The sequence below is a fragment of the Protopterus annectens genome, chromosome 6.part0, assembly GCF_019279795.1.
Source record: "Protopterus annectens isolate FY-2018-M chromosome 6.part0, PAN1.0, whole genome shotgun sequence".
In the NCBI taxonomy this organism is placed as follows: Eukaryota; Metazoa; Chordata; order Ceratodontiformes; family Protopteridae; genus Protopterus; species Protopterus annectens.
The window spans coordinates 1,056,062,814-1,056,087,728 of record NC_056737.1 but is presented as its reverse complement, the minus strand read 5'-3'; the positions used below and the strand labels follow the sequence as shown (position 1 = coordinate 1,056,087,728).

At 43.4% G+C, this 24,915-nt stretch overlaps 1 protein-coding gene across 1 annotated transcript in view; it reads right to left on the bottom strand.

Moving 5' to 3' along the window:
* Positions 1-24,915, bottom strand: part of DCAF4 (DDB1 and CUL4 associated factor 4) — a 693,896-nt gene that overhangs the window by 257,310 nt on the left and 411,671 nt on the right. Inside the window, exon 8 of the mRNA XM_044074668.1 lies at positions 12,911-12,960. Within this exon, the coding sequence (XP_043930603.1) occupies positions 12,911-12,960 (50 nt within the window). The remainder of the gene's footprint in view (positions 1-12,910; positions 12,961-24,915) is intronic.

The window sequence follows — 24,915 nt, the reverse complement described above, 5'->3', positions numbered from 1 at the left end:
GATGCAAACTACACCACTAACTAATTCTTTAATCACTTAGACATAAAATTCCACAATTAGTAAAACACAGCTCCAATGGCAAGTGAAACAACGAAAGGCAGGAAGAAGACAGATGTGACAAGAAAAGTGTCCACTTCAGTCTCAGGCTCAATCAGTAAAAAAAACTGTTTCCAAAAGCTGCACCTCCAAACAGCAGGAGACAGAAAAGATTCCCAAAAACAATGTGATGGCAAAATAAATAAATAAATAAATAAGTAAAAACAGGGAAACAACTGCAGCATTGCAACCCCAATGATAGATAAATCCTTTAGCCATGGAGACACGTTTCCACAGGCAATGCCACACATGGGCATGTGCTCCAGTTGTGAAATACTGTGCCCTAGTAAAAATATATAACTTTTTTTTTTCATTTCTTTTTTCTGATAACTGTAACAGGAAATGTAGACAACTCATGTCCTATTACTATGCAGGAGGAACACCTGGGATCTGTTGACCTTAGCATCTGACTGTAATGCTTTCTGAGTAAGCAATCTCTAGTCGTATATTGTTATGACTAGATACTACTGAGACATGTACAGTCTAAATCTCTGCAATTGGCTGCCCTTAACATCCAGTCATGGTACTTTCCTGACGATCTCTAGTCAAATAGTGATATCACTACAGACTAATGTGAAGTGAATTGATACAGATCTTCAGGGACAGTTGTCCCTTCATAGGTACATGCCTTTTTGTTTTAATTTTCTATTTTAAATTCTGAAAGGAACCTAGAAAAAAAGGACACTGAGGCAGTAGTAACAGAGAAGACACTACACTGCCTGCAGCAGAGTATAATAGTTATTTTTTTTCTTTTTTTTTAAATGCACTTTTACCAAGATCAACATGGTGGAAGGGTCCCAGCATATCACTCAGCTCCTTTGCTTTGGAATTCCGGACAAAACCAAAATCAAGGGCAATTGTTAAATATTACTCTAACTCGTAAAAAGTTAGCAGAACATCAATGTGTGCATCAACATGCATTTTGTGAATAGTAAGAAGTACTAAACTCAACGTCCGGCATTACTGACTTGTCTGTGATCCTCAGTGACTTAAGAGAAAATCAGACAGAGCAAAAAATATGAGGCAAAAACAGAGATGTTCTGCAAAATCAGGAACAGTTAAGAGGTATGATTCCCTGCATACCTATCAACTTCTTTGGTTAAGAATCCTGGACTTAGCCAAAAATAATGGGCGGACAAAAGCCCCAAATCTGGAACGATTTTTAAATATGACTCTAATTTACTTAAAAAGTTAACAAAGCAACAGTTTTGCATCAATATGCATTTTCTGAAAATTAAGGGCCATGAAAGTCTAATGTCTGGCATTACTGACTTGTAGTGAATGGAGCACAATGATTATATTCTGACATTCAGAAAAAGAGAAATCAGCTAAGCACTACTATAGCTTGAGAGGATATTCAGAAAAAGAGAAATCAGTTAAGCACTACTATAGCTTGAGACCTGACCTTAACAAATGTTAAGCACCCCAGGTCTTGTGCTAAGCAGTCAAATCTGCCAGTATTGACCAGCAACGACAGTAGCAGAATAAAAAAACAGATTTGCTTTTGCCTCTGTCCATACTAGCAATGTGTCCCCAATGTTCTGTAAACTTACAAAGTTGCTAAAATAACATAATGTGTATGTTCATCTACATTTTCTGAAGAATGCGAACTCTGAAACTCAAATGTGTCATTTAATGACATCAATACTCAGATATTTGTCCGAAAACCAAAGATATTATGAGGAACAGGTCAAACATTCAAGGCAAAAATCTGGACATTCTGAGAAAAGCTGGCAGTTGCGAAGCATGGAAGATGAATGTAAACACAGGAGACTGAATTACATTGCCTTTCTGAAAGCGCTTGCTAAGTGCTTTACGGCTTTGAAAGGTGACAAAACATTTTGCGCTTTTTCTTTTTCCTTTTTGCTGTAACCAGCAGTAACTGGAGGAGATAAAGCTCCATGCACTACACAGAATTATGATCAGATCCCCCGATCCTAACCTTTAATTATGTGTTCTTAACATGATGTCAAGATTGATCTCTTGAGCTTTGCTCTCATGGTGAATTTCTTGGCATCCATGTTGCAAACATATAATAAGAAGGTTATGATCTGCGACCCATAATCCTCTATGTCAGTGATCCTCAGTGATTTACAACAAAATCAGAGACAGGGCAACAAAATACAATGCAAAATCAGCTGAGAGATATTTTTCTCTGCAGCAGATTTCTGTGGCTATTTTTACCACTTTTGGCAATCACAGCTGATCTCAGAGGTTGTTGTTTATTTTGGGAGGAGAGGAAGCATAGCTCTCAACTGTTCTCATTTTGAATGGTTACAATTCCTTACCCCATACTGTTCCACACTGAAGATGTCTGTCAAACTTTCAGTGTTGAGATTTTTTTTAAAACAAATAGCCATAGTACCTCATCAAAATGACTTTTTAATAGGTATAAAGAAACTGTTATTATCCATGCTGTGACCTTCTTACTTGAAGATGCAACTGTTTCAGTGCGTATTTTCTCTATTTATTCCACGCTGTATGAGAGGTAATGTTCTACATTTTGGAAATAGAAGGTTTAGAACTACAGGAGGCAATTGATGGAAGAAAGTAAATGACAGGCTAAGGCTGATCACTAACATTAAAGTGATTATTGCTGTGGCTTGGTGGGGGCTGAAAAGAAAGCTGGCTGCATCTTGATCTGAATCTGAACTGTTCATCTCACATTTTACCATCTACTCTTCTGCATTGTGGTTTATCAATCACCCTTTCCAGCACTTTCATGCAGTGTGACTGGAGTTTGATACCTATATACTGCTCACAACTGTGAATGCCCTCTTTCTTCTTGTACACTGGCACTAGAATGCTTATTATCAAGTCATGTGAAATATGTCTCTCTCTCTCTATACTGCTATGGTTCATAGGTAAGTACTAGGCTATCTGCTCAAGGGCATCTATAAGCCTAGCCAGAATGTGTTGACTTTCGCTGCCCCCTTAGATTAGTTCCCCGTGCCTCTGTCCAGCAGACCCATTAGTTCCCTGTGCCTCTGTCCACCAGAGCCACTGCAGTGATCCCCGGGGTAAATTTTCTGTTTCCCATCCACTCATCAAGGTTTCTCTTGAAGAGTGTTAGTGAGGGGCTCTGCCTAATGTAGACTAGAATCCTGTTCCAAAGCATGGGGAGTCTCTGGGACAGGAATCTATCCCTCTAGCACGTCCTATTTATCGTTGTGGTGAGGTTTAGATCCCTAGAGCATGTGGCTCTTGGGGATTTGTTTTTTTTTTTTAGGTGGAGCATGTCCATCAATTCTGGGCTGGACATGGCCTTATATGTCAGGCAGAGATCCCCTCTGAGTAAGTGGTATGCAACCGAGTAAAGATGGAGTTTCTTCAGTCAGGCTGCATAGGGCATATGTTTGAGGCCAGTAATCCTCTTGGTGAGGTACTTCTGTGGTCTTTCCAGCTGTTGCAGGTGTCTTGTAAGGTAAATCCCAAATGGGGTGTTGTACTCTATGATGGGTCTGATAGGTGATGATTAGAGGGGCACAATAACCTCTTTTGTTCTAGATGCGAACCCTTTTGGATTAGGTGGGCCACAAAGAAGGATTTTCTAACCACCTTGGCAATATGATTATCAAAGGAGAGATTACTATCTACTTGGGTCCCCAGATCCCTTATTACATTTTCTGTATTTAGGGAACTACCATGTATGTGGTAGTTCGCGGGTACTTTGTTTTTTCCAAAGTGGATGACTATGCACTTTTTGGCATTTAGCTTGAGGCCATGATTTTGAAACCAGGTATCCGTCTCAGTGAAACCCTTCTGGAGGATGTCTGTATCAGCTGGAGAGTGAATTATGGCCCCCACTTTGCAGTCGTCTGCGAACTTGGTCATCCATAGTCCTCCTGTGCTTGCCTGTACCTTTGAGAAGTATAAACCGAACAGGATGGGTCCCAGTACTGAGCCCTGGGGGACACTACTTGTTACTGGTTTAGAATCGGACCTAGAGCCTGCAACTCTCACCATGTGGGTTTTATCCATGAGCCAACTGGCAACCCATCTCGTGACGTAGGGGTTTATATTCAGGCTGGTGAGCTTGTCTATAATACCAGAATGGGGAATGGTGTCGAAAGCCTTTGTGAGGTCTAGGTAGGCTGTGTGGACCTCCTTTCCCTCATCTAAAGCCTTGGTAACTGTCTCAAAGAAGTCCACCAGGTTTAAGAGGCATGATCTGCCCTTAACAAAGCCAAACTGGGTAGGGTCCAATGTTTGAAGGTTCCCAATGTCTCTGTTAATGAATTCCATGATGATGCGCTCCACAGCCTTGCAGACCAGGCTAGTCAGGCTTATAGGGTGATAGTTCGTCCGTTGTGGCTCCACCTTTGTGGAGCGGGATAACTGTTGCTGTGCGCCACTCTATGGGTACGTAGCCTGTAAAGAGGCTGAGTCTGAACAGTGTATTTAGGTGATGGGTTAGTTCATTTTGGAGCTCGTGTAAGACACAGCCTGGGATACCATCTGGTCCCATTGAAGCTGTACTTTTGGCTTTGGATAGGGCTGCTTTAACCTGTGTGTCAGTGATTGCCGGGGCACTACATTCTTCTGGTATGGTTATGGGCCCTTTAGGGGGTGAAGTTTGCACTAAACCTGTCTGCCAGAATGTTGGCAATATCAGTTGGTTCAGTGTATTTTGTGCCATTCTGCACTAACTCAGAGCAGATCTAAGGGTTTCCACTTAAGTTCTTGACATAGCTAAAGAACGCTTTGTGGTCATCTTTGGAGTCCTTGGCAATTTTTCTTTCGAAGCTCACTTTGGATGATTTTATGAGGGATCGTAGTTTCTTGCAGATACTGATCAGGGATGTCTTTCCTTCTTGGGATTTTACTCTTTTCTGTACTAGTTTCCTCCTTTTATTGTACAGCTTGTTTATGGCAGGGGTCCACCAGACTGGTTTCCTTTTCTTGGAGGAGTGAGTCTTGGTTTTGGTTGGGATGGCACGATCCATGCATTCTTGCAGGTGCTTATAGAGTGCCTTTGTAAGGGATTCAGCAGCTTGGACAGCGTTGTCCTTTAGCATGGGGGCTGTGAACCTTTCCACCTCGGTCTTAAGCAATGTGAAGTTTGCTTTTGAAAAGACTTTCACGGTGGTTTCCTCGATTTGGGGTGGCGGCGGAATGTGGATATCCAGAGTGATTAGTCCTTGGTCTGATCTAACCAGCGAGGGTTTGACCTCTGGTGTAGAACACCGGTCGCCCATGCTGGTGATGACCAGGTCCAATATGTGGTCACCTCTGGTGGGGGTGCTGACCAGTTGATCCAGGGCGTTCGAGTTTATAAATTGTAGGAAGCATTGGGCAAGGGAGTTAGTACTTGAGTAGTTCTCCCAGTTAATGTTTGGGTAATTGAAATCACCCAATATTAGGGCATTTGGTAGGACCTTCATATATTCCAGTGTCTCCAGAAACGCGGGATGGGGGTCCTGGGTCATGGTGGGTGATCTGTAGCAAGCTACAATTTGAATTGCAGTTTTGCCCATTGTTAGTTGCACATGGATGATCTCTGAGGCATTGTGCTGTGACCTGGAAGTGCGGGTATCCTTGATGAATATGGATACACCCCCACCTTTTGTGTTTCGGTCCGGGTTCTGTGGCTGAAAGGTATGGTAGGAGTTATAGCCTGGTAGTGCTGGGGTGCTCTCTGGAGCCTTAAACCAGGTTTCTGTTACTGCAAAGATATCGATGTTCTCCATACTGAAGAGTACCTCGAGTGCATGCATTCTGAGGTTTAGACTTCTGGCGCTGAGTAACATTACCCTCAGTTTTTGGTTACTTGTGCTATTTACGGTGGTGGGTTTGTCTTTTGAGCCTTGCCTAAAAAAGGCACTATGGGGGTGGCAAAAGCTTTGGCCAGTATTCGAAAGCCTAAGGGTGACAGGTGCAAGCCATCTCTTGCGAAGCAACATGGCTTATCCAGCATGTCATCCCAGGTGGACAGATACTGGATCCCCTTTGAATGACACCAGAAACTTAGCCAATTGTTGAAATTGATCATTTTTTATTTATACTGTGGCTTCATTCTTGGTGAGGGCAGGATGGTACTCAGGGTCAGGGTCATACCAGCCTGGGCTACGTGATCAGAGAGCTCTTCCATGTCACTTTTCATGAAGTCCAGGGAGGTACGTCTCAGGTCATTCACACCAACATGGACAATGACAGAGTCATATTTGTACTTGTTCTGGAGTGACCTGAGTGCTTGTGTTATGTGGCGGACCCTGGTGCCCGACAGGCAGCTAACTGTACCTTCTCCTTGTCCAGCCTAGTTAGTGGGGCATCAGTGTGCCTGACTATAGAGTCGCCTATCATTAGTGTGTTGGGTATGTTATTTTGCCTTAAGGGCTGTGACTGCGTGGCACACTGATTATGTGAAGTATGTGTTTCATGGTTTTTGATGGGGTCTGGAGGTATGAGTACCCTTCAGAAGCAGTTTCCCCCTAACTCTCTCAACATCGTGATCACATCTACCACCACCTCACCTAGGCACGCTGCTTTCTCTGACTTCATGTTCTTTAGTGCTGTTCTTTTTTTTTTCTAACATGGGCTCTTCTTCCTCTTTCGTCATAGGCAATGTCTGGGAAAGTATAGGTTCTGTGAGGCTTTTGACTTTCAGAAGCCGCTGGAAGTACTCCTATTTGCCATAGATCTCCCCTGTACTGGTGAGCAGGTTGCTGTGGCATCCCTTTTGAAAGGTGTATGATGATTATCTTCTTTATCCTTCTGTCTTCGTTTTGCAATATGTTTGTGCTGTCTGTTCCTTTGTGCCACCTGTTGATTCACTTTCCAGATGTTGGTACAGTGTCTCTGATATCTTGTTCTTTGCTACTGCAATTGCCCTCTTAGCTTCTTTGTCAGCTAACCAGCTTTCTTTCTTTGCCTTGTCAGTCTTTTCTATATCCCAATTTTTCCTGCACTCTTTTCTTTCGATGACTTCCTGGATTTCTGCATTCCCCCACCAGCTTTTCTTATGTACCTCATTTCCATATCTACCACAACCATGTATCTGTTCTATAGGTTCACACATGCTAGTTTGAGAAACTGCCATTCTTTTTCAACTCTACCTCTTTCTTTTTCCTGAGGTGCTACAGCCCTGAGGATTTCCTTTAACTCTTGTCTTTTATTTCCAGCCAACTTCCAGGTCTTCAGACTAGTCTCTGTTGATCTTAGAGCCCTCTCTGACCACTGTTTGCAACTATTTGTGGCCACCACAGTTTTTTGCTGTGGGCCAACTCTTTCTCCAGGGATGACTCTACAATCTCTGATTCTACCCCAGTGTCTTTTCCTTAATAGCAGGAAGTCTACCAGTGGACAGTTTTGTAAGACAGAATGGTTCAATCTGTCTGCAGTTAGCACATAGGATTTAGGCCCACAGCTGTTAATAACCTGCTTCCTATAATTAAGGGTACAGATTTTGACTCTGTCTCCATTTGCCAACTGTGCGACTCTGAGGAAGTCATTAAAACAAACAGCTCTCCCAGGTCACCCCTGAAAAGGGTCATTTTTGCAGTGAGCTTAATTCATTAACAAATACATTAAAATAAGAAGAAATCACCCGCTAAGTATATTCTGTAACTATCTCAGAGTCATGGCATAGTACTCTGAGAAAGTTACAGTAATATTAAATTTGATAAAAGTTTCATTCCTTTGAAGAAAGGCTCACTTCACTTTCTTCTCTTAGACAGTACGGTGGTATACAGCATGTATGTATTTATTTTTTTATCTATCCATCTATTGATATAGATATCTATTGATCGGGTTGGTCCCACTAGGCTAGTAGTTTCTTTTCAGGGGAGACGAGAGGTGGCATTTATTCTACTAGGGGAAATGTGGCCAGAACATCAGGGAACTTCCTTTCATAGGTGCCGTGGGATCGTTTACATTCACCTGAGTTACTACCAACTCAGGGAGACTGGGTCTGGTCTGACATCTCATCTGAAGGATGACACAAACAGGAGTACAGCACCCACTTATGCTGCACTGCAGCGTCAGCAATCCATCTACGTGGTGTGGTAACAGAACCCATAGCTTTATGTACCAAAGGTAAGTGTGCTACCTGGTATACAACTAAGACTGTAAATCTTCTTAACATAGTCTTTTTTTTGGTCTTCAGATGTCCCACCACCTAGCTACTGTGTCTATATTTTGCCATGGCAAAAAAAAAAGAGACTGAAACTGCCGTTGTTTGTAGCACCAAGAAACGCAATAGTATAATTTCAGTGACAGTTGAAATGATGAAAGTCAGGCAAGTACAGGTACAGGTACAAGCATGCAAAATCTGAAGATAATGCTACTCAATGCTAGAAGTCTAAACCTCAAAATGCACTCTCTCAAGGCACTCCTAAAAATGGAGAACATCAATATCTGTGCAGTAACTGAGACCTGGTTCAAGGCTCCAGACAGCACCCCCTGCAATACCGGGCTACAATTCTTATCACACTTTTCGGCCACCAAACCAGGACCGAAACACTAAAGGTGAAGGAGTGTCAATATTCACCAAGGATATTCACACCACCGGGCTAGTTGCCCAACACAATGCGTCTGAAATTCTCCAGGTGCAACTAACACTAGGTAAGACTGCAATCCAAATTGTAGCTTGCTACAGATTCCCCACCATGCCCCAAGATTCTCACTACACCTTTTTAAACATACTGGAAAATATTAAGATAGAACCAAACACCCTAATACTAGGTGATTTTATCTACCCTGCCATTAACTGAGAAAACTACTCATGTACCAACACCTTTGCTCAACGGTTCTTGGAATTCATAAATTCCAATGCCCTGGATAAACTAATCCATAGTCCCACCAGGGGCTCCAATATCCTAGACCTGGTCATTATCAACATGGGAAATCGATGCTCCACACCTATGGTCACCCCCTCGTTAGTCAGGTCTGACCATAAGCTAATCACCCTTAACATCCACATCCCACCCCCCAGTAAGGGAACCTCCATAAAAAACTTCTCCAAAACCAACTTCATGCTACTCAAGTCAGAAGTGACAAACTTCATGACACCCATGCAGACGGGAACTGAAAGTTCAACTGCTGAATCCTACACACTAAGGCAATGTACAAGCACATCTACTCATGCATGAATTGTGCCATCCCAAATAGAACCAGGATGCTCTCATCCAAAAAAAGGAAGCCAATCTGGTGGTCCCCTGCCATAAACAAACTTTACAACAAAAGGAAGAAACTGTTGCAGAAAAGAGGAAAATCCCAGGATGCAAAAAACTCCCTTACCAGCCTCAGTAAGAAACTGACATCCCTCATAAAATCCTCCAAAGCTAGTTACGAAAATAAAATTGCCAAAGATTCCAAAGACAACCACAAGGCATTCTATAACTATGTCAAGAACTTAAATGGCAATGCTCAGATCTGCTCTGAGCTAAAACAGAATGGCATTACATATACTGATCCTAAGGATATTGCCAATATCCTGGCAGATCGATTCAGTGCCACTTCACCCCCCTCTCACCCCCTAAATGGCCCATCTCAATACCGGAAGATTGCCAAATTCCGGTAATAACGGCCACACAGGTAAAAAACGCACTCTCCAAAGTTAAGAATACAGCATCCATGGGACCAGATGACATCCCAGGCTGTGTACCACATGAACTACAATATGAACTGGCACCTCACCTAAGTGTCATGTTTAATCATAGCCTCACCCCAGGTTTCGTGCCCACTGAGTGGCGCAGAGCTACAGTTATCCCACTCCACAAGGGGGGATCCACCTTGGATCCCGGAAGCTACCATCCCATCAGTCTGACGAGCCTTATCTGCAAGGCCATGGAGCGTACTATCATGGAAATTATAAACAAAGACAATGGCAAACTTCAAACACTGGACCCCACCCAGTTTGGGTTCATGAAGGGCCGATCTTGTCTCCTGAACCTGAATGACTTCTTCTAATCTGTCTCCAGAGCCATGGACAAGAGTAAGGTGGTTCACACAGCCTATCTAGACCTTGCCAAGGCCTTTGACACCATCCCCCACTCTGGAATCATAGATAAACTTATTAAGCTGGGCATTAATCCCTACGTCACCCAATGGGTTGCTAACTGGCTTACTGATAGAACCCACACTGTAAAAGTAGCCAACTCCAAATCCAGCTCCAGACAAGTGACAAGTGGAGTACCTCAGGGTTCAGTCCTGGGACCGCTCTTGTTTGGCATCTACTTCTCTGAAGTACAGGCCAACACTAAGGGACTCTGGCTAACAAAGTTTGCAGATGACTGCAAACTGGGAGCCATTATTGAATCCCCAAATGATGTGGATACTCTGCAAAAGGGCCTTACAGAAACAGATGCTTGGTGCCAGAGCCATGGGCTCAAGCTCAATGCCAAGAAATGTATAGTTATCCCCTTTGGGAAAAAACATGTACCCGTGAATTACCATATAGGTGGCAGTACACTAAACATCGAAAGTGTGATAAGAGACTTAGGGACACAGGTGGACAGTGGTCTCACCTTCGATAACCACATTGCCACAACAGTCAGGAAATCCTTCTATGTGGCACACCTCATCACTAAGGGCTTTTCTTCTAGAAAAAAGGAGGTCATTGTCCCACTGTACTCATCCCTCATTAGACCCATTATAGAATACAACACCCCATTTGGTATGTACCTCTTAAGACATCTGCAACAACTGGAAAGGCCGCAGAAATACCTCACTAAAAGAATCACAGGCCTAAATCAGATGCCCTATGCTGACCGCCTTAAAAAACTCCAGCTATACTCTGTTGCATATCGTCTACTCAGAGGCGATCTCTGCTTAACATACAAGGCCATGTCAAACCCAGAGCTGTTGGACATGCTACACTTAAAGAAATCCCAATCCCTCAGTCACATGTTAGAAGGATTTAAACCTTGTCATCACAATAAACAAAACATGCTAGAGGGATAGGTTCCTGACCCAGAGACTCCACAGACTCTGGAATAGATTGCCCATACAGGTCAAGCAGAGTGTATCGTTGGCCCTCTTCAAAAGGAACCTTGACGATTGGCTGGGAGAAAGGAAATTCACCCCGGGGATCACGTCAGTCTCCCTGCTAGACAGGGGTCCAGGGACGTAAATAGTGTGGGAAGAAATAGCCAGGGAATTGTTATGGCTAGGCTTGTATAGGCCCCAGGGCTGATAGCCTAGTACCAACCTATGAACCTAAGTAGGAACAGCACTCACAACACACTAGAACTAAAATGTAACCAACTAGCTACTCAACAAATACCAAACAAGTCTGATAGGAAAATGTTAATGGCAAAACACAAGCAGCTCACCATAAGTGATACATACTGTAAACATAAGCTTCAGCAGGTATGTAGATTAGCCAAATTTAACTGCAGCAAATTGGTAACAGGTTTGCCACAGGAAACAGCCACCATTTTAGACATTTTTCAGGTTTGTCATACGTAATGCTTTTCAGCACTGGCTGGGAAGTCCCCTGGAGCAGAGCTGTCAGACTACCAGACTTCTCATAGCCATTAATTCCTGAAGGACATCAGCCTTACTAACACTTCTTGCTGGAATGTTTGTTTAAAAAAAGTCAATAACACCGCAGGTACAAAAAAATAAATACCACCTCTGGTACTACAAAACACTGAATTCAAGACAGTCTGATTTTGTTCTCAAGTAGCACTACTTACGCCCATGTAACTAAAAGAAAACTGACTGCAGTACTGTTATTAGATTCCTCCCTTATTTGTCATGCTAAACTACAAATGTCCTGTTCTATATATCAGAACTGTTTCTATTTCTAATAAGTTTCTAACCACATTGTAACTTTTTTTTTTTTTTTTTTTTAGAGTAAAGACTGTATCTTTAAGTTTGTAAGACAACCATAATTCTCTACCTTTTTTCAACAAAACCTGTGATGAGGAATGACAAGTGGGTAAAATGTGTGATGTGTCATCAAAGTTGTGAATAGAACAGCAAAACAGTGAAAAAAGATCAGCAATGCTTTTAATGGTTACACATTACCAAGAATCAGAAAACATTACAAATAGGTGCTTATAAACAAACGTGCCAGTTTTCCTGTAGTAGAACAGTTTGAGAGATAAAATGAGTGACTTATGAGGCACGGCAATCGACAAACGTGAGTACATCTTCAAAAATAAAAGTCTGACAAATATGGACAGCAGGACATTAAGTGACAACAGGTATAGCAATGAGTACAGGTATAGTAAGGAAACATTAGTTACTAAATCTCACTGGGTAAAATAAGAAATGTCACTTAATGCAAAATGTTTAAGAAGTTCAGATAAAAGATTTAGAAAGTTAAATAAGGACAATTAAGGCAGTTAAAGAGCATACCAAGAGTTGTAAGTAATATAAAACTCTTCCAAATGCTGAAACAGCTGAGAAGTACAAAAATCAGTAAACTAAGAGGCAAAATGAAGGCTGCACCACTTGAGTAAGACCTGTGATAAATATGAAAAGACTCCTGATAATTAAGGATTTTTCTGATCTACATAGTGATTAGAATGGCTCATGAGGGGAAGGATTTTTTTTTTTTAAGTGCAAAACCAACAAAGAGGAAAAAGTGAGGTTCCTCAGTTTTCACCCTTGTTCTGTAATAAAGATGTGACAAGCTGACTGAGGGATATCACTCTAAATTTAAGATACTTCAAGGAAGTGGAACACAGAGAGGCATGGAAAGGGATCTTAAACAGAGAAATAAGGGGAATCACTTTCATTACACACATTTTATTAAACAACACATGATTCATAACATCAAAATACAAAAAGGAAAACTTAAGAAACAGGAAATATAAATTCATTGTATCAAATATAACAAAATTAATAATATTCAAAAGGATACAAGATATGGGAATCTGGATGAGTCACTGATGCCCAGGAGATGGCATTGACCTGAAAGAAAGACAAATCAATAAATGATTTAATGATGGGTGATCAGCAAATATTCACTTAGATATGACACCAGAAAAAGTACAGTTGTGTACACTTACCATAAATGTATATGTTCGAGTGTATTCACTGTTGCAGTCATTACATTTGGGTAATCTGCTGGCAGGTTGCCCTCAGTCAGCCTGATTAACAAAGTCTTGGGTCCTGCGTCGGTTGCTGTCCCTTCTTCCATGACGTCAGGTCGTCAGGGGTATAAAACATGCAGCCGACGCCAGTACATCAGTTTTTCTTGCCACAGATGTCAGGTGCCCCCCAAATGGGAAGCAAATATAATTAAAAACACAAAAAATATACCTCCAATCCCTAAAGCAAATACACCAAAAGGGCTTTTAAGCATAGTGAAAGAAGGTAGATGTATAGCCAGAGAAAAATAGGGGGCTGGAGGGAGGGTAACTAGGACTGCAACAGTGAATACACTCGAACATCTACATTTATGGTAAGTGTACACAACTATACTATGCTCTTCATGTTTCACTGTTGGAGTCATTACATTTGGGTAGATTCCCAAAGCTATGGTTGGGTGGAGGGAATTATACAGCATTAGGACCAGCTATAAGGCCCTGCAGGACAGCAGTGGCAAAGCCAGCTCTGGATTTAGAGAAAAGTGGTAAATGGTAATGTTTAGTGAATGTATGAAATGAGCTCCAGGTAGCAGCTTCTAGAATGTCCCTGGTAGGAACACCTCTGAGAAAGGCTGTTGAAGTAGATGCAGCCCTGGTGGAATGGGAACTGATCCCCTGGGGGATAGTTTTTCCATGGTGCATATAGCAGAAACAAATAGGTTCATAGGTTCATACTAGGCTATCTGCCCTAGGGCATTTATAAGCCTAGCCAGAATGTGTTTGGCTTTCGCCACCCATTTTAAATTTATTTTGTTATGCCCTTTTTCGAGGTTAGTATACTGTGCCTCTGTCTAACAGTGACACAGAAGTGATACCCGGGGTAAACCTACGATCTCCCATCCACTCATCAAGATTCCTCTTGAAGAGAGTCAATGAGGGACTCTGCCTAACCTGGACTGGGATTTTATTCCAGAGTGAAGGGAGCCTCTGGGTTATGAATCTGTCCCTCCAGCATGTCCTATTTATTTCAGTGCTGAGGTTCAAGTCTCGAGCGCCAGAGCTCGATGGGATTTGGATTTTCTGAGGTGCAGCATGTCCATTAATTCCGGGTTGGACATGGCTTTATACGTCAGGCACAGATCGCCTCTGAACAGGCGGTATGCCACTGAGTAGAGCTGGAGTTTTTAACCGGGCAGCATATGGCATCTGTTTGAGCCCTTTGATCCTCTTGGTGAGGTACTTTTGGGGTCTTTCCAGTTGCTGCAGGTGTCTGGTAAGGTACATCCCAAAAGGGGCATTGTACTCAATTATGGGCCTGATGAGGGATGAGTAAAGAGGCACGATGACCTCCCTGATCTAGATGTGAATCCCTTCATGATTAGGTGGGCTATATAAAATGTTTTTCTAACCACTTTGGCCACGTGGTTGTCAAATGAGAGATTGCTATCAACTTGGGTCCCCAGGTCCCTAATTACTTCTTCTGTACTTAATGGATTACCACCTATGTGGTAATTTGTGGGCACTTTGTTTTTGCCAAAGGGGATGACTATACACTTTTTGGCATTTAGCTTGAGGCCATGGCTCTGGCACCAGTTGTCTGTTTCTATGAGGCCCTTTTGGAGGATGCTTGTGTCGGCTGGAGAGTCGATTATGGTGCCCAGTTTGCAGTCATCTGCGAACTTGGTCAGCCACAGTCCTTCCGTGTTGGCCTGTACCTCCATGAAATATATACCGAACAAGAGAGGTCCCAGGACTGAGCCTTGTGAGACACCACTTGTAACTGGTTTGGAGTCTGACATGGCTCCAGCAATTCTAACCATGTGGGTTCTGTCCTTGAGCCAGTTTGCAATCCATCTAGTGACATAGGGGTTTATATTTAAGCTGGAGAGCTTATCTATAATGCCCGAGTGGGGTATTGTATCGAAGGCTTTTGCGAGGTCCAGGTAGGCTGTGTGGACCTCCTTCCCCTCGTCAATGGCCTTGGTGACTGTTTCAAAGAAATCAACCAGGTTTAAGAGGCAGGATCTGCCCTTAACAAAGCCGAACTGGGTAGGATCCAGTGTCTGTAGGTCCCCAATATCTTTATTTATGAGGTCCATGATGATCCTTTCCATAGCTTTGCAGACCAAGCTAGTCAGGCTTATGGGGTGATAGTTTCCAGGATCCATTGAGGCACCACCTTTATGGAGAGGGACCACTGTTGCTGTACGCCACTCTTTGGGCACATATCCTGTAGTAAGGCTGAGATTGAACAGTAGTTTTATGTTTGGGTTTAGCTCTTCTTGGAGTTCATGTAGGACGCAGCCGGACACCGCCTGGTCCCATTGATGCTGTGTTTTTGCTTTGGAGAGGGCGGCTCTTACCTGAGCATCTGAGATGTCAGGGGCAGCACTCTGCTGGGATAGATATTTGCCCTTTGGTGGGGAAGTTTGCGTTGAACCTGTCAGCTAGGATGTTGGCAATGTCTGTGGGTTCAGTGTATTTTTTGTCATTTTGGACCAATTCTGAGCATATCTGGGAATTACCACCCAGGTTCCTAACATAACTAAAGAAAGCCTTGTGATTATCCTTAGTGTCCTGTGCAATTTTTCTCTCGAAGCTGGCCTTAGACAATTTTATGAGTGCCCGTAGTTTTTTGCTAATACTGATCAGTGATGCCTTCCCTTTTTGGGATTTTGCTCCATCATTTAGTAGCTTCCTCCTTCTATTGTATAGTTTGTTTATGGCTGGGGTCCACCAGACAGGACATCTGCCTTTGGAAGATTGGGTCTTGGTTTTATTTGGGAATACATGATCCATGCGTTCCTGAAGGTGTTCATAGAATGCGTTTATAAAGGATTCTGCGTTCTGGGCCGTATTTTCCAAAGGCCCAGGGGCTTTGAAGGATTCCACCTCGGTTTTGAGGAGTGTGAAATTTGCTTTAGAGAAGTTTTTCACTGTGGTTTTCTGTGCAGGGGGTGGGGTCGGGATGTGAATATCCAGTGAGATTAGTTTATGGTCTAATCTTACCAGTGAGGGATGCACTTCTGGTCTGGAGCATAGAGTCCCCATGTTGGTGATGATCAGGTCCAGTATGTTTTCCCCTCTTGTGGGAGTGGTAACAAGTTGTTCCATAGCATTTGAGTTTATAAATTCTAGGAACCTTTGGGCTAGGGTGTTGAAGCTAGAGTAATGCTCCCAGTCTATGTTTGGGTAGTTGAAGTCGCCCAATATAATGGTGTTTGGAGAGACCTTCATATTTTCCAGTGTTCTCAGGAAGGCCGAGTGGGGTTCCTGGGTTAGGGAGGGTGGTCTGTAGCAGGCTATAAACTGGAAGGCAGTTTTTACCCACTGTTAGTTGCACATGGATAGTCTCTGATGCTTCGTGCTTTGCCACCAACCTGGAGATGTGGGTATCTTTGATGAATATCGATACTCCCTCTCCTTTTGTGGTTCGGTCCAAGTTTTGGGGAAAAGCATGGCATGAGGTATAACCTGGTAGTGCTGGGGTGCTCTCGAGCCCTGAACCAGGTTTCTGTTACTGCACAGATATCGATGTTCTCTATGCTAAGGAGAGTTTCGAAAGGGTGCATCTTGAGGTTTAGACTTCTGGCGTTGAGTAGCATTACTCTTAGTTTCTTATCCCTTGTGATACCTACGGAGGTGGGTTTGTCTTTTGAGCCTTGCCTAAAAAAGGCACTATGGGGGTAGCAAGAGCCTTTGCCAATATCCGAAAGCCCAGGGGTGACAGGTGCAAGCCGTCCCTAGCGAAGCATCGTGGCTCGTCGAGCATATCATCCCAAGCTGACAGGCATTGGATCCCCTTTGAATGACACCAGCACTTAAGCCAATTGTTGAAATTGATCATCTTGTCTTCATATTGTGGCATCATTCTTGGTGAGGGTAAGATGCTACTCAAGGTCAGGGTCATACCGGCCCGGGCTACATGCTCAGAGAGCTCCTTTATGTCTCTTTTCATGTAGTCCAGGAAGGTACGTCTCAGGTCATTCACACCAGCATGGACAATGACCGAGTCATATTTGTACTTGCCTTGGAGTGACCTGAGTGCTTGTGTTATGTGGCGGATCCTAGCGCCCGACAGGCTGCTCACCATGACCCTCTCCTTGTTCAGCCTGGTGAGCGGGATGTTAGTGTGCCTGACGATAGAGTCACCTATTACAAGTGTATCAGGTGTGTTGTTTAGTCTTAAGGGCTGTGACTGTTCGGCACACTGGCTTTGTGAGATATGTGTTGCACGTGTTTTGTTTTGGGGTAGCGGTTGCTTGGGTGTCTGCTTTGGAGGTCTCTGCTGCTTAGGCAGATCTTTATTTAGAGCCTCCAAGTATGTTTTTGTGTGATTATATGTTTGGTTTGCTGTCGTGGTAGGTGTATGTGAGACTGGAATTGTACTGAGTGTGGTTTCCTTCTCCTCCTGACTGGTTATGCCAGTACTGAGTTGAGAGAGCTTAGCCTCCAGTTTGGCTATATGGTTGCATCTCTCACATGTGTTGGAATTTGTTGGGAGGAGGAGAGGGTTGTCTGTGTACATGAGGCAGTTGTAACATTGCCTCAAGATTCACAGATTCACCAGCTGGACCGGAGAGGAGATTGACAACTGACCTTTGGACATGCTAGAATAATATTGGGAATTCCTTAATAATTGAAAACAAGGGCCAGTGGGGAGTGAGGGTGTAGTGCTTTTAATTTTTAGTGCTGACTTATATAATTGCTTATCCATTTGGAAATGGTTTGCTTTAAAATAGTCTTTCCCTCTGCCCCTGCAGCAAATGCCACCAGCAGTTGGTCAGATTTTCTTTGAGATTTTGTCCTGTTTAAGTAAAATCTAAGTTGTCTGTGTACATCCAATGAATGCAGAATCCACTCCCCCTTGTTCTGTGGATTGGGAAAGAAAGTTGGCAAATGAATGGTCTGATTAAGAGCCACACTGGATACCACCTTAGGCATGAAGGATGGACTGGTCCTGAGAGATACCCTGTCCGCATGAAAAATGATGAAAGGCTCCACTGCCATAAGAGACTGTAATTCAGAAATCCTTCTAGCTGAAGTGACTGCTAAAAGGAAAGCTGTTTTCCAGGAGAGAAATTTTAAGTCTGCAGTAGCAGCTGGCTCGAAAGGAGGGAGAGTGAGCTTCTCCAATACAAAATTGAGGTCCCAGGCAGGGGTTGGAGCTCTCCTGGGTGGTCTTAAGTTTTTGGCCCCTCTGAGATACTGCTTTAGCAGAGGATGAGAGAAGAGGGGAGGTTCTGTGTTGTAATGAACTGAAATGGCTGAGGCATGGATTTCTATGGAAGAAAAGGACAGGCCCTTGTGAAGCATCTCAGTTAAGTATTGCAAAATCTGAGGAATGTTGGGCACTGCTGTGCTTATCCCTTGAGATTGATTCCAGGCACAGAATCTTTTCCATTTGTCAGCATAAGATTTTCTAGTACTAGGTCCTTTCGCTTCCAAAATGACATCCATCACAGGTTTGCTGAGGGATGCTAAGGGTGAATTTAGGTAATTAGCCACGCTGCAAGATTCAAAGTGTGGAGCTGAGTGTGCAGAGTTTGACTGCTCTGCTGAGACAGTAAGTAAGGGTCTAAGGCAGGTGCCATGGTGGAATGTGTGACACATTGCGCTGGAGTGGGTACCAGCGTTGGCGAGGCCAGTCTGGAGCAATCAAAATCATTTTTGGTTTGTCCTGTTTGACTTTTAGTAGAACTTTGGAGAGCAGAGGCAGAGGGGGAAAGGCATAGACTGACAGGTTTTTCCAGCTGAAGGATACAGCATCCACTTTCCAGGCTTTTTTGTGATGAGTTCTTGTGCAAGATTTGTCCAACTGATAGTTTTGGGGTGAGGCAAAAAGATCTATGTCTGGGCTCCCCCATTTGCATGTCAACATGTTGAAAATCCATGGTTCCAGTTTCCATTCGTGTGGGTCCATGAGATTTCTGCTTAGTTCGTCTGCCAGAGTATTCAGCTTTCCTGGCAGGAATTGAGCTTGTAGTTGTATTTGCTAGGTCAAGGCCGTGTTCCACAATGCCATGGCTAGTCTGCAAAGGGGGTAGGAGTGTGTATCCCCCTGCTTGTTTATGTACCACATAACCGTGGTGTTGTCTGTCTTTATCATTAATTGTCCTGGATGAAGGTAGTCCTTGAAAGCTGTCAGTGCATTCTGTACAGCTAGCATTAATTTTTGATTGATATGAAGGTGCATTTGATTTGGGCTCCATTTGCCCTGAATGCACTTCCCTACCAGATGAGCCCCCCCAAGTATAGTCTGATACGTCTGTAGTTAGGGTTTGGGCAGCAGGGGGTGGTGTGAATGGTAGTCCCTTGGTTTGGTGGCAGGCCTCTGTCCACCATAGGAACTCTAGTTGCAGGCAAGGTATGATAGGAATCATTGTTTCCAGGCTGGGACAATGCTGACTCCATAGACTTTTTAAGTACCACTGAAGTTTCCTCATATGCAGTCTTGCATATGGAATTAGAAGAATGCAGGAGGCGATGAACCCCAAGCCTTGCAGTATTTGCCTTGCAGAAAGCAGGGGTTTTGTGGCCACCTGTTTGAAGTAAGTCACCAAATGAATTTGTTTCTCTGGTGTAAGGAAAGCAATCTGGGCAGTTGTATTCAACCTTGCACCCAGGAATGTAATTTTTTGAGAGGGTACCAGTTGTGATTTCTTTTTGTTTATAGTGTACCCTAGACAAGTTAGTACCCTTTTTACAAACGCCAGATGGTTTAGAAGAATGTCCTTGTTTTCTGCCTGAATTAGACAATCGTCCAGGTATAGATATATTGGAATATTTCTTTGCCTGCAAAATGCAATTACTGGAGCCAGGCACTGTGTAAAGACCCTGGGCGCAGTAGATAAGCCAAAGGGCAGTGCAGAGAACTGGTAATGCAAGAAGCCTGCTTTGAAGCGGAGGTATCTTCTGCAAGATTCCCTGATTGGGTTAGTACAGTTGTGTACACTTACCATAAATGTAGATGTTCGAGTGTATTCACTGTTGCAGTCATTACATTTGGGGTAATCTGCTGGCAGGTTGCCCTCAGTCAGCCTGATTAACAAGGTCTTGGGTCCTGCGTCGGTTGCTGTCCCTTCTTCCATGACATCAGGTCGTCAGGGGTGTAAAACATGCAGCAGACGCCATTACATCAGTTTTTCTTGCCCCAGATGTCAGGTGCCCCCCCAAATGGGAAGCAATACATATATATATATACACATACATATATATATATATATATATATATATATATATAATTTAAAACGCAAAAAATATACCTCCAAACAAAAGCAAATACACCAAGAAGGCCTTTAAGCATAGTAAAAGAAAGTAGAGGTATAGTAAGAGAAAAACAGGGGGTTGGAGGGAGGCTAACCAGGACTGCAACAGTGAATACACTCGAACATCTACATTTATGGTAAGTGTACACAACTGTACTATGTTCTTCATGTTTCACTGCTGCAGTCATTACATTTGGGTAGATTCCCAAAGCTATGGTTGGGAGGATGGATTTATACAGCAATAGGACCAGCTATAAGGCCCTGCAGGACAGCAGTGGCAAAGCCAGCTCTGGATTTACAGAAGAAAGGTGAATGTTAATGTTTGGTGAACGTATGAACTGAGCTCCAGGTAGCAGCTTCTAGAATGTCTCTGGTAGGAACACCTCTGAGAAAGGCTGCAGAAGTAGATGCAGCCCTGGTGGAATGAGATCTGATCCCCTGGGGGATAGTTTTACCATGGTGCATATAGCAGAAATGAATACAATGGCTTATCCATTTGGAAACAGTCTGCTTTGAAATAGCCTTTTCCTCTGCCCCTGTAGCAAATGCCACCAGTAGTTGTTCAGATTGTCTTAGAGATTTTGTCCTGTTTAAGTAAAATCTAAGATGTCTGTGTACATCCAATGAATGCAGAATCCGCTCCCCCTTGTTCTGTGGATTGGGCAAGAAAGTTGGCAAATGAATGGTCTGATTAAGAGCCACACTGGATACCACCTTAGGCATGAAGGATGGACTGGTCCTGAGAGACACCCTGTCCGCATGAAAAATAATGAAAGGCTCCACTGCCATAAGAGCCTGTAATTCAGACATCCTTCTAGCTGAAGTGACTGCTAAAAGGAAAGCTGTTTTCCAGGAGAGAAATTTTAAGTCTGCAGTAGCAGCTGGCTTGAAAGGAGGGAGAGTGAGCTTCTCCAATACAAAATTGAGGTCCCAGGCAGGGGTTGGAGCTCTCCTGGGTGGTCTTAAGTTTTTGGCCCCTCTGAAATACTGCTTTAGCAGAGGATGAGAGAAGAGGGGAGGTTCTGTGTTGTAATGAGGTGAAATGGCAAAGGAATGGATTTTTATGGAAGAAAAGGACAGGCCCTTGTGAAGCATCTCAGTTAAGTATTGCAAAATCTGAGGAATATTGGGCACTGCTGTGCTTATTCCTTGTGACTGGTTTCAGGCACAGAATCTTTTCCATTTGTCAGCATAAGATTTTATAGTAGTAGGCCTTCTCGCCTCCAAAATGACATCCATCACAGGTTTGCTGAGGGATGCTAAGGGTGAATTTAGGTGAATAGCCACCCTGCAAGATTCAAAGTTTGGAGTTGAGTGTGCAGTATTTGGTTGTTCTGCTGAGACAGCAAGTAAGGTGTCTGAGGCAGGTGCCACGGTGGAAGGTGTGAAACATTGCGCAGGAGTGGGTACCAGTGCTGGCGAGGCCAGTCTGGAGCAATCAAAATCATTTTTGGTTTGTCCTGTTTGACTTTTAGTAGAACTTTGGAGAGCAGAGGCAGAGGAGGAAAAGCATAGACTGATAGGTTTTTCCAGCTGAATGATAGAGTATCCACTTTCCAGGCTTTTTTGTGATGAGTTCTTGTGCAGAATTTGTCCAATTGATAGTTCTGGGGTGAGGCAAAAAGATCTATGTCTGGACTCCCCCATTTGTGTGTCAACATGTGGAAATTCATGGTTCCAGTCTCCATTCGTGTGGGTCCATGAGATTTCTGCTTAGTTCGTCTGCCAGAGTATTCAGCTTTCCTGGCAGAAATTGAGCTTGTAGTTGTATTTGGTAGGTCAAGGCCATGTTCCACAATGCCATGGCTAGTCTGCAAAGGGGGTAGGAGTGTGTACCCCCCTGCTTGTTTATGTACCACATAACTGTGGTGTTGTCTGTCTTTATCATTAATTGTCCTGGATGAAGGCAGTCCTTGAAGGCTGTCAGAGCATTCTGTACAGCTAGCATCTCTTTCTGATTGATATGAAGGTGCATTTGATTTGGGTTCCATTTGCCCTGAATGCACTTCCCTGCCAGATGAGCCCCCCAAGCATAGTCTGATGCGTATGTAGTTAGGGTTTGGGCGGCAGGGGGCGGAGTGAATGGCAGTCCCTTGTTTTGGTGGCAGGCCTCTGCCCACCATAGGAACTCTAGTTGCAGGCAAGGTATGATAGGAATCATTGTTTCCAGGCTGTGACAATGTTGACTCCATAAACTTTTTAAGTACCACTGAAGTTTCCTCATATGCAGTCTTGCATATGGAATTAGAAGAATGCAGGAGGCCATGAACCCCACGGCTTGCAAAATTTGTCTTGCAGATAGCAGGGCTTTTGTGGCCACCTGTTTGAAGTAAGTTACCAAATGAATTTGCTTTTCTGGCGTAAGGTAAGCCATCTGGGCAGTTGTATTCAAGGTTGCACCCAGGAATGTAATTTTTTTGAGAGGGTACCCAGTTGTGATTTCTTTTTGTTTATGGTGTACCCTAGACAAATTAGAACCCTTTTTACAAATGCCAGATGCTTTAAAAGGGGTTCCTATGAGTTCAACAAAAATGCATTATGTCGAATGTGTTTTCGTCGACACACGTAGAGCAAACAGGCAAAACAGCGAAGCGGCTGTTCAGTGAAAAGTTTCCCTGGGAAAGAAGTCACTTGACCGCTTCGTTGTTTTGCCGTGTTCTGAAGTGTAGTGTGGTCCCTTGTCCGGTATAGCTCCCGAGCGTGATTGTGCAACAGTTACTGACCTTAGGGTTAGGGTGTGGGTTAAGGTAAGTGCATATGTATGAAAGCGTTTACTGTTGTATATTTTATGTTAAATGTATGGTTGAGTTCCGTGCGCATGTGTTTTCAATTGTTTACTTTTGTTTTGGGGGGGTAGACTTAGTGTTAAGGTAAGTGTGTATGTGTTTGGAGCTGTTTATGTGAATGTGCGAGAGTTACTGACCTTAGGGTTAGGGTGCAGGTTAAGGTAAGTGCATATGGTTTAAAAATTTTTTTTTTTTTTTTTGTTAAATGTATGTTTGTGTTATGTGCATATGTGCATTTAGGTGTTTACTGGTTTTTGGGGGGGGGTATAATTACGATTGGGTATGTGTGTATGTGTTTGGAAGTGTGTAATGTGTTTTTTTTGCGGGGGATGGAAAGTACAGTTGTGTACACCTACCATAAATGTAGATGTTCGAGTGTCTTCACTGTTGCAGTCATGACTGTAGGGTTCTCCCCTGCCGGCAGGCAGCCCCAGGTCGGCCAGAATCCCAAAGTCTGGGTCCGGCATCGGCTGTTCAACCATGCTCCCTGACGTCAGAGCGCCAGGAGTATAAAGCTGACTTCCAACGCCATCTTCTTCAGTTTTTCTTGCCCCAGATGTCAGGAGTCCCAAAATGAAAAAGGTCCCATAACCTCTGCAAATACACCTCATAAGAATGGTGAAAAAAGGAAATACACAAAAGTAAAAATAAGAGGGGACAGGAGGGAGGGAAACCCAGACTGCAACAGTGAAGACACTCGAACATCTACATTTATGGTAGGTGTACACAACTGTACTATGTTCATCGTGTTTCACTGTTGCAGTCATGACTGTAGGGTAGAATCCCAAAGCTGAAAGAAAGGGAGGTGGTCATAAAGAGGAAGGGGCGGCTAAAAGGCCCTGCAAGACTGCAGAGGCAAAGCCTGCCCTAGAATTAGAGTAGAGAGGTAGATTGTAGTGCTTAGAAAAAGTATGCACTGAACTCCAAGTTGCAGCTTTCAAAATGTCCTTGGTAGGAACTCCCCTGAGGAAGGCCGCAGAAGTGGCAGCAGCTCTGGTGGAATGAGTCTGTATACTCCCTGGGATTTGCTTTCCATGGTGAGAATAACAAAATCTGATTCCATGAGCAATCCATTTAGAAATGGTCCGTTTTGAAATGGCTTTACCTTGGGAACTTGAAGCATAAGAAACAAACAATTGTTCTGATTTTTGATGTCCTTGGTTCTGTTCAGGTAAAAATGTAGTTGTCTGTGTACATCCAAGGAATGTAAGATCCTTTCCCCTTTATTTTGAGGAGTGGGGAAAAAGGTTGGCAAGTGGATAGTTTGATTTAAAGCCACTTTGGAAACCACCTTAGGCATGAAGGTAGGATTAGTCCTCAAAGATACCCTGTCTTGATGAAAAATAATATAAGGTTCCACAGCCATAAGAGCTTGTAACTCTGAAACTCTCCTGGCAGAGGTTAGGGCTAACAGGATAGCTGTCTTCCAAGATAAAAACTTGATGTCAGAAGAGGCAGCAGGCTCAAAAGGAGGCAAGGTTAGTTTTTCCAAAACATAGTTGAGATCCCAAGCAGGAATGGGAGGAGATCTAGGAGGTCTTAAGTTCTTAGCTCCTCTGAGAAACTGTCTCATGAGCTGGTGGGAAAAGATGGGAGGGTCTGTATTATAATGAGCAGAAATAGCAGAGGCATGTATCTTAATGGAAGAGAAAGAGAGACCCTTATGTAAGAGATCTGTCAAGTAAAGTAAAATTAAAGTAATGTTAGGAAGAAGAGGATCATAATCCTGAGCCTGCATCCAGGAACAAAATCTTTTCCATTTTCCTGCATAAGATTTTCTAG